The sequence below is a fragment of the Delphinapterus leucas genome, chromosome 1, assembly GCF_059928025.1.
Source record: "Delphinapterus leucas isolate spDelLeu-1000000601 "Yukka" chromosome 1, BTC_Dleu_Yukka2, whole genome shotgun sequence".
NCBI classification, from domain to species: Eukaryota; Metazoa; Chordata; class Mammalia; order Artiodactyla; family Monodontidae; genus Delphinapterus; species Delphinapterus leucas.
This window is the reverse complement of record NC_143129.1, coordinates 143,000,476-143,010,174: the sequence shown is the minus strand read 5'-3', so window position 1 is coordinate 143,010,174 and position 9,699 is coordinate 143,000,476. Positions and strand designations below refer to the sequence as shown.

The window sequence follows — 9,699 nt, the reverse complement described above, 5'->3', positions numbered from 1 at the left end:
AAGACTCCAGAACGAGAAGATAGTACATTTGTGCTGTTTTAAGCCACAAGTTGGTGGTAATTTGTGACAGCAGCAGAAAAGGAAATGAATCCAAGCTCTGGCCTGCAGTTTACTCCTCTACGACCTTAAACATCATCTTTGCATTCCTTAGCAGTCCTTATTTCTCAAAATAAGAACTGCTGGAAGGATCAAAAGTGACAAATAGGCCACAGCGCCTGGCACGCAGGTGCTTAAACAATATGAGTGAACGTCCAGCTTCCCCTCTTCTTCCAGGCTGGGGAGACACAGGGAAGGAAAGCAGGGGGCAAATACCATTCTTAGCGGTGCAGCCTCCTTCCTTTGATGTCGCAGGCTGGGTAAAGGACTCCCTTTGTTACCTCCCGAAGCACACCTTATCTACAGCCTGCTCCTTATCTGCTTTCGGGGACCCACAGCTCCCCCTGCCCGAGGAAACCCCCCTTTTGAATACAGAAGCTCTTTAGAAGACCCTGAGAGGAGAGCAGGACCGGAGCTCTCTCTGTTCACTCTGCAAACAGGCTCTCAGAGATGAAAGAGCTTGGGGCATCCCTATCGACAGTACCATGGCCACCATATTTTCCATTGAGAGAATCCCACGGTGATGCCCTGAGGGGCGGCGAGCCCCCTCGAGGAGCACAGCCTTCAAGTCCCCCTCCTCCCACCCACCCAAGACCAACCCCCTCAATCATTCCGAGCTTCCAACTCCCTCCTTAGTTGTTATGAGCTTTTATTTAAAAAGCACCTTTAATACAAGTATAGTTTCGCAGATACAAGTTTTCACTTTGTATTCTACAAAAGTCTTTGAATATTATTCTCTTTACAAAATGGAACCTTACAAAAATACTGACAATTTAATGTTTTTATACAGTTTTCTCTATTTGCAGTTATTTCTTTCATTGTAAAAACAATGTCTAGCACAGAACTACAATATTTTAGTTGATATTAAAAAAAAATGAACTCCATGCTTTTGTAAGCAGCTAATGTAAATAACACAGGTCGAGACACAGTTTATAGTCATAGTGGATATAGCTAAAATTGTTTCAGAAATAATATTTTACATAGTTAACTTTTAATGTTTTATACATTATTTATATAATATTTATATATAAAAATCATAGCTTGCTATAAGTTGAAATGAAAGGACGGCTTCTGTTGTAAGGATGTGCATGTGGTTGACCCATGTGGTTACATTTAGCCCTTTGAAAGGTTTGCATCCGAGATCTGAAAGCATTTCTTCCTTCCTCCTTTCCTCAAAGGTTCAGTAGAAGCGGTCCCTGTCTGCTGCCTCGAGTGGGACCTTGCTTGGAAGGGCACTTACGGAGAGAGGATGAGGAAACTCTACGGAGATTTAACCCACGTGTTCTGCCCAGCAGAACCTACCAAGAACTGCCCTAGAGATCAACCCCAAGACAATAGTGCTTTACACAGCTTAGCAAGAGCGGCTCCCCCAGAGACCCCCACTTTATCTGGAAGGGCAGCCTCTGGGATGTGAGACTGTCTGCTACTCTGGCTCATTCAGACTTTGAGTAGCCAAAGGGTTGCTTCACTTTTCATTCTGCCCCCTCCACTCCTTCATCTCTTGCATGGAAGGCTGCTTTCCATCAGCTGATGGCAGACCACATCTTTGCTCGTCTCCGGGCGCTCCCAGGCAATCCCGGTGGGCACCCAGCAAGGGTTTCCAGGAAGAAAGCAGTAACCGAAGCTAACCATCACTACCTGAGCGTGGCAGTGCCCTGGTGATTGACGTACACAACATCAGCATCCTGTAATTAACATCTCAGCATCACAGGCTGGTGCATCAAGAGAAGACACGGGAGGGCCTGTGCCCTCGAGCGCTTCTGAAATTGTGCTATTTGTGAAATTCACTCATCCACAAAGAGTCACCTAATCACTAAAGTGAGGGACTGTGGTTGCTGGCCTACGGGCTGAGGAAGTGAATGATAAGGCTTCACAACTGGGAATTTGGATTCAGGATCTGATCGCTTGACTGAGCAAACGTGCTCTCTTCTTAGAGTTAAAAACAAAAACAAACAAACAAATAAGAGTCCTGAACCAAAGTCACAGTGGAGAATCGAGTGGTGTGGACAGAGAGACACAACAGGGGAGCCCCCGATGGCTATTTTCTTGATTCAGTGCTATTTCTGGCGTCGTGTGCTACAAGGTGAATTTGAGCTTTTCCAACAGGCCTGGGATTCCTCAGGTCACACAGGTGACCGGCAGGCTCTACTCAAATCATCTTAGTGTTTGTTCCAGAACAAGCCTGTGTTCACTAGAACATGAACACTTAAACCAACTGCACATCCAGCATTCCCGCACTTGCTGTTACTTTGCTGTTGTTTCCATATAGGTGAACACTACCTATTTTGGAAGGCCACAAGGTAAGACTTTTTTTTTTCCTTTTTAAAAATCAGTCGGGCAAAAAGTTTTTCCCTACATTCTACTGTCTGATGAGATAGGAGAGCAGCAAAAACTTGCTGTCAGCAGTCATTTTCCAAAAACAGCTCAGGAGGTGGGTAGTACCTACACCATGTTGTGGTGACTGTTCCTGTCGATAATGTCCACAGGTGAAAGGATGTCCTTCCTGATAGCAGGAGGAGGCAGGGAGAGTGTCGTCTTGGTCTTGAAGAGGTCAGACACGAAGAAAACCTAGAAGCACAAAATCAGAGATCCCAATCAGTCACTGACATCTGAGCCTTGGGGAGAGGCAAAGGCAAGACCATAGGAGCATAGACTTTAGAGAAAGGCGCCCCCAAACTGTAGATCTTTGAATACGAAGGACCAAGGAGACCACAGAGTCCAATTCTTCTTGTACAGAGAGGAAAACTGAGGCCCAGAGAAAGGCAGTGACACGCCCGACGTTGCACAGCCATGGCAGGGGCAGCCCGCACTTCCGTGGGCTCTCAGTCCAGTGCCCCCTATGTGCAAGCTCCACTTCCTTATTTCTCAAGGTAAATGAGTAGCAGTGAAAGATAAGTTCTCACACAAAGGAAGCAAGTCATAATTAGTCACCGTCATTAGTCCGTGATACTTTCCCTTTCCTCACAAAGGAATCTAGGGTGTAACCAAAAGAGATCAGCCAGTATGAATTCCTATCGGCAGGCGCTGGAGCAAGGAAGCAGTCGCTATCACCTTTTCCTGAAAGCCCAGTGATGTCAACAATTTGATGGGGGTCGAGAAGCCAGGGTCTCCTGACTGAAGGAGTCAGCAACTAACCCGGTGGAAAGGTCAACAAAAATTCTCCTATCGCTTATTCCCAACCTCCTTCCTCCTCCTGAGCATGTGCCCTCACGGAGTCGTTCTTAGAATCGCTGAGAAACGTTTACTTGAACGCTTACCCACAAGGGTATAAGGATGGCTCGGGCAGAGTTCCGGTCTCAATTAGCTTATGATGAAAGATTCAAGAACTTGCTAAGTTACCAGCGTAAGAAAAATTTATGCTTTGTATTAGGTGGCAAAATAAATACACAGATATCCATTTGAGCCATTAAGCAACAGGCGTTTGTACTAAGTAGCCATAAGAGGCAGCTGTCAGTCATGTAATTTAATAGGAAACATATGGCTGAGTTTAGCCACTAGTGTTTTAGTGGCTAAAACACTTCAAAGGTCTTATGGCTAACGGCTCTCTGGATGGAAGAGTCTGTCCTGCAGATGGTCACGCGCTCACTAATAATGACGGCCCTGTGACTTCATTCAGGGCACATTATAGGCAAGAAAATGAAGTTCTTAATAAGACTGCACCAATACCAAGGCTCTGCAGCCAGGGCCTGGCCACAGAAGTGACTTGGATCCTTTGCTGAACCAATTTCTACAGTGTTCTCTCTGTAGATACAGCCATCAGCAAAGTGCAATCAAAATCACAGCAAGACACAGGTGATGCTGGTCACCCCAGGAGAATGGGGTGACTAGAAGGCAAATGGGAAGCAGAGGCTTATTTACTGGCCACCATAAAATCCTTTGTATTGTATGTTTTGAATTTTTGTACCCATTATATATATATTACTTAAACATTTCATTACTAGTTTTTGGTTAAAAAAATATATATATATATGTATATATATATACAGAAAGAAGGCTAGGCGATTTCTATCCTACAGCAAGGAAGTGAAATATTAGCCAAGAAATGGAACATTTTAAGACATTTGCAGCCTGAGTGCTATTGAATGTACCATTTTGCAAAGGAAAAAATTAAGCCTTTTGTCTCTTTCTTTTCTAAGGAGGTGTGAACAGTGAGAACCGTGGCACAGAAAGGTTTGTCTCGTAGCCAGGGCCAGCTTGAGAACCAGGAGAGAAAAGGTTTGTACCCAACCCTGCCAGGAGGCCCTAGGCTCCCCTGCACGGGAACCCTTTACAAACAGGTGGGGAAGGGGGGTTTCAGGCGCCCCCAGTATAAGGAAATCTGAACAAACATGATTAAAGTTATAGGAGATCATTAAGCTTTTCAACTCTTCTCTGACAGGTGGAGAGCCCATGTCCTCATCTCTACCTGGAAATTACCTTCCCCTTCCTCCTTCACTTTGTCCCCGAGGAAGAGATTTCGGTCAATCTCTCCATCGCTGGCTCTGAACTCCACTTTCTCCAGCCTAGCAGCGAGTGCCACCAAATAAGGGTTCTTACGGATCTCATTTCTTAGAGATCTTTCTCCCAGCCTGTGTGCCATGTGCTGAGGGCAAAGATGGCAGGGGACACCCTCACACAAACATCCCTCCCTTCAAGATCCCGATACCGCCTCCATCTACTGGCTGACTTCCCAGTTTAATTTCCTGAGCTCATATCCACTACATGTTAAGAGTTTCCGTTTCCGAACTGCAAGATAGGAATGAAATGAAGGTTAAAGGCAAGAAGGTACTTGATAAGAACTAAACCTGCATCTGGCACATAGTTCAATAAAGGCGTTCCTTGCGTGGGTACCAAGGTCGTGTCTGGGCCTAGAGTAAGCCACGTCCTCTCGTGTCTCCAAAACTTTGCCCATCAGTCTTTCTTCCTAATGAGAGGCTTCCTGAGGATGCAGCCCAGCCCTAATCATCCCACATCACCCACAGCCCTTTGCATTGAGCCTTGCACACACCAGGAGCTTATAAAATGTTTGCTGTTGAATTCCTCCACTTCTTTCCACTGGAAACAAGCACTCTGGCCTTGGATCTTATCGGCAACGGAGAACGCCTACGGATGTCAGGGGGACCACACCCTCCCACGTCACATGCACACACCCCAGCGGCAAGATAAAAAGTGGAGTCGGGTCCAGCAGGATCCCCCCTTAAGCTGTATTTTGCCTTCAGCATGGCCTGAGGTTACGCAAACACTTTTTGGGGGATCATGAAACACGATCCCATCAAGACTCAAACAGGGCTCCGTCTTCATGCTTGAACAGCAGAATACAAAAAGGACTAGGAAAGGCCAGTTCTATTTCCTGCAGAAGGTGATTTCCACCTGGAAAGAAAACCCAGAGGCCCAGGCTGGGAAGGGTCTATACGAATTAGGTGGCTACCCCAGGTCTGAGGGACAAACCCACTCCCAGCCCACAGCCCCACTGCACAGACCTCCTCTGTGGTGTGAAAGAGCCGATCAGACGACAGTCTTGGCAAACACGAAATCTAGGCGTGAAGCACCAGGGAGAATTTTAAGTTCTCCTATCCTGAGCGTATGCTTTCCATTCCATTTCTCTTCTCCTCTACCTTCACAAATTGCTTTTTTGAAAAGTGCAATCAGTAAAGACTTATTGAACATCTGCTCCGTGCCAAAGCCCTGAGATGATAAATGTACAGAAGAGAGAGAGTTCTTTGCCCTCCAAGAGCTCACAGGGCAATGAGGGAGAGATCCGGGTAAATAGAGCAGTTACAATAGTGTTCTGAGGATTATGACAGAGGAAAGCCGGGGTGTTAAAGCAACACAGAGAATGTGGCATCTAACCCAGGCTGAAGTGGAGGGGAGAGGGCCTTAGAAGGCTTCCCCCAAAGGAGGTATATTTGAGCTTAGCTTTGAAGGATAAGTAGGAGTAAGCCAGGTGGTGAATGCCAGGAATGTTATTCTAGGCAAAGGGAGTAGCGCGTGCAAAGGCACAGGAGTGAGGGAGCCCAGCTCGTTCAGGAGCCGCAGGAAGCTCAGTATAGGGAGGGCTGAGCGGTCAGGGAGGCTGGAGGGGGAGCCAGATACTGAGAAGGGGTCTGGCACAGCCCGAGGAGCCACTGTCAAGGCTGAAACAGGGAAGCAGCACGTTGGGAAGACTTGCATTAAGATCATGATTACCTAAGAAGGAGAAGGCGTCAGAAAGGGAGCAGAGGGCCCGAAGACAGGGGTCCCGGTCAGGACACTGTTGCAGAATCTAGGAGAGGATGAGTCCTGTAAGATCACCATGCAGTGAAGACAAAGAAGAGATGGGTGTTTGAAACGTTGAGGACACAACTGCCGTTGATGGAGGCGGCATGTATGTGTGCAGGGGGACATAATGCTTTTATTTCTAGTTTTGTTTTCAACTCTAGAAATCTCTCACCTGTTCCCAGCGAAACTCTTAAAGTTTGGGTAACTACGCTAGGGGAAAAATGACAGCTCTGCTTTCCTCTGCCTTCTAAAATTCTGGCTCCCTCAAATATTTGCTTGGGAAAGTGGTTCTGACCTTCTCCCGAGTCAGAAAGGCAAGCTCTTCTGTGATCTGAGGGTGTAGTAATCTGATTCAGACAAGCACTCAAGACAATGAAGCCCTTCCACCAAGAGCAAACACACAAACAAGGCAACTCCTGGCTGGAGGAATCCTGTTGGCGGTAACGAGATGAGAAATGTACAGGAGTCTCCTTCTAAATGGCGACTCTTGTTACTGTGCCATTGGGTCACCACCTCCCACTCTCCATCCTACACATGTAGCACAGGCTTTGCTCTTGGTAGTGGGACAGACTTGTCTTTAAATCCAAGTTTTGCCATTTTCAGCAAAATACCTGAATGAGGGATACAATGCCTACCTCAGAGGTTTACTCAAAGGATTATATGATGTCACAAAATGAGCAAGTAGGGCTTGTTAATAAACAGAGCAATAATCACTGGCTTGCGTGTTCAGTGCCTACCCACATCAAGTCACGTCTCTTCCCCTGCCCCTTGGGTGGAAAGAAAAGAAACAAGAGAAGGAACCAGAAACAAGGAAAATTAGAGAGGGGAAAATTGAAATGATTGAGAATATGGACAAATAGGTGAAAGCCTGTATAGATTCAAGCCAGACATGAAGACCATATGAGATGGGAGTTTTCCACAGGGCAGGTAGGATATGCTCTCAAAGTCCAATAATTTCTGGGGCTATTTTGGGGAATGAGTCAGCACAATCAAAGAGGAAGATGCTTCCAATGTCTCGTTGCCAGCATTCACCAGCTCTGGAGACGCGCACAGCACACAGCCCAGCCTGGCCTAGGCGCTGCCTGCCTGGAGCTCACCAAGAACCACTGGCCAGAAACAAAAAGTCTCGTCTGCAGCCAGGTTTCCACTCCCATTGCTGCAAATTGCTGAGTCAGCAAGCCCTGAGTGTCATTTTGTTAAGGGCAGATTATGACAACAAAATTGTCCTTTAAATATTTCTGGAGTCCCTGAGTGTTTCAAGTCCTGAGAACTCCTTGAGAGAACTTCTTGAAGACAGGCACCACATCCTTATATATTGAAATTTTTATAAGCCCTCGTTGAGCTTAGATGCCAACACGGAGCAAATAAACATAAGAGTGGAAGAATTTTGGAATCTCAGAATCAGAACAGAGTTGTCTATTCCAATGTTTCTCAAGGTATAATCTTCAGATCGTCTATCTCCGAATCAGCAGGGTGCTTCTTGAAAAAGCGGATTCCTGGGCCCACCCAGACCTACTAGAAGTGTGGCCTAGAATCTGCATTGAACAAACACTAGTGGTGTTTGTTATGTAGACTCGAGTGAGGAGAGCCATTAGTGGACAGTCCATGGAGATGAACAGACGGGCTCAAGCCATAGACCTGCCACTCACTGGCTGTGTGTCTTAGACATCTTGTAATCTCTCTGAGAGCAGCTTCCTTATCTATACACTGGGCTCCAGGAGCCCTTCCTTAAGCTGCTCGAATCTGCTCTCTTTGGTACCCACGCTGAACTTTTAATGAACTTCTGTCTTCGCATGAGGCCTACAGGCTCGAGTGCAGACATAATGCTATAAATGCTATGTCATGCTTCCCCTTTAGACAATGAGATACTCAAAGCGAATGAACTGTGCTCAGAGCCCAGCAAGCGTAGCCTCAATAAATCTAGGCCATCCCCCTTGTGAGGAGAGAAACCATGGGCTGCCCCTGTTGCATACACCCTGATGCCCTGGTCTTGGGATATCCTTTGGGCATCCTGCTCTACCGTAATAAACAATCTCATTGATTAAGGAATAATTTTCTTTGCCTTGGGTCTCAGCTCACTCTCATGCCCTACGTATAATAAGTGCCGTCTAAAGAAAAGTCATCTTTGGCAGCCCTGTCTTTTGACTAAATGGGAGTTACTTGATTGCAGTAATTATTTTTTGACCTCAGGAGAGGCCTTTCAGTGATTTTCTGGCACGGGAACTTGTCAGTGTCCGTACTGAGTAATTTCCTGGTATATCTGAAAGGGCACTTGATGAGGTAGAAAGTGTCATACGAGGAGTCAGGCAGCAGGATCTAGTCCCTAAATTGCTACTGCTCTATGACCCAGGCCAAGTCACACTCTCGTCTAGACTTGCATTTATGCAAAATGAAGAGGTTTATGATTTCAGAGGATGGGCCTGCCCTGCATTTGTGTGCTACCATTATTTAAAAATCTACCTTCTCACAGTTTCTGCCAGGCTTAAATGGAAGAATTCACATGAAAACGCTTCATACCTATAAAGAGCTCTTCAAATCCTCCCTCAGTTACCATCATTCATGACCATCACTGCTACTGAGGGTCACGAAGGGAGCTGGTCCCGTAAAAAGAAGGAGGGTTTGGAGCACCAGAGGAAAGTCGTGGGCAATTCTGGAGGAGAATAGGCGTCTGAGCCCTGTAAGGAGTCTCACAGGAAGGCACTTCTTGGCTAATACAAAGGAGGGTTTCTGGTAAGGAGGACCCAGAGGGCTGATGGCAGTCACTAAGATGCTAGATCCAGTATCAGCTAGAGTTCAGGAACACGGTACCCAAGAATAACAGAGGTTAGAGGAAGGCAGGGGCCTACTTCTAGAAATCCCACCTTTTGAAGCTGAAAGGGTAAAGAGAGCTACTATTATTGACTTCCCCCAAATATTCCACAAGTTCCATCATTCTGAACTTTTTAGGGTCAGAAGACATACCATGTTCCCATCCATCTCCATGTCTTTGTGTTATTCCTTTTGCATGAAATGCCCTTCCTTATCTTTTGTATCTCAGAAAATATCCATTCATTGCTCGAGATTCTCCTCCTCCAGGAATTCTTCCAGTCTTCCAGCACCCTCAAGAAGAATGAGCTCTCCCCTCTCTCAAGCCCTCACTGTCCCCAGGACAGGATCTCATCCTAATGGCTGTGCCCTTCTACCGCACTTGTGTGTTTACGTGCCTGTCCCCAATAGCCCAGTGTTTTTCAAACTGCATGTCACAAGTCATTAGTAAGTTTAAAATCAATTTACTGGGCGGTTACTACCAGCATTCTTAAGGGTTAAATTTAAAATATTAGAATGTATCACATACAGTAAGCCTAAGTCTTATTTTGTGAAATCTTT

General features: G+C 46.1%; 1 protein-coding gene across 2 annotated transcripts in view; it reads right to left on the bottom strand.

Annotated features, from left to right (window-relative positions):
- Window positions 1-713: 713 nt before the first annotated feature.
- The window catches only part of PLPP3 (phospholipid phosphatase 3), an 82,322-nt gene continuing 73,336 nt past the window's right edge, over window positions 714-9,699 (bottom strand). For both annotated transcript variants that reach the window (XM_022575778.3, XM_089922015.1), the window contains one exon: window positions 714-2,664. In XM_022575778.3, coding sequence (XP_022431486.2) covers window positions 2,539-2,664 — 126 coding nt within the window. In that variant the 3' untranslated portion in view covers window positions 714-2,538. The remainder of the gene's footprint in view (window positions 2,665-9,699) is intronic.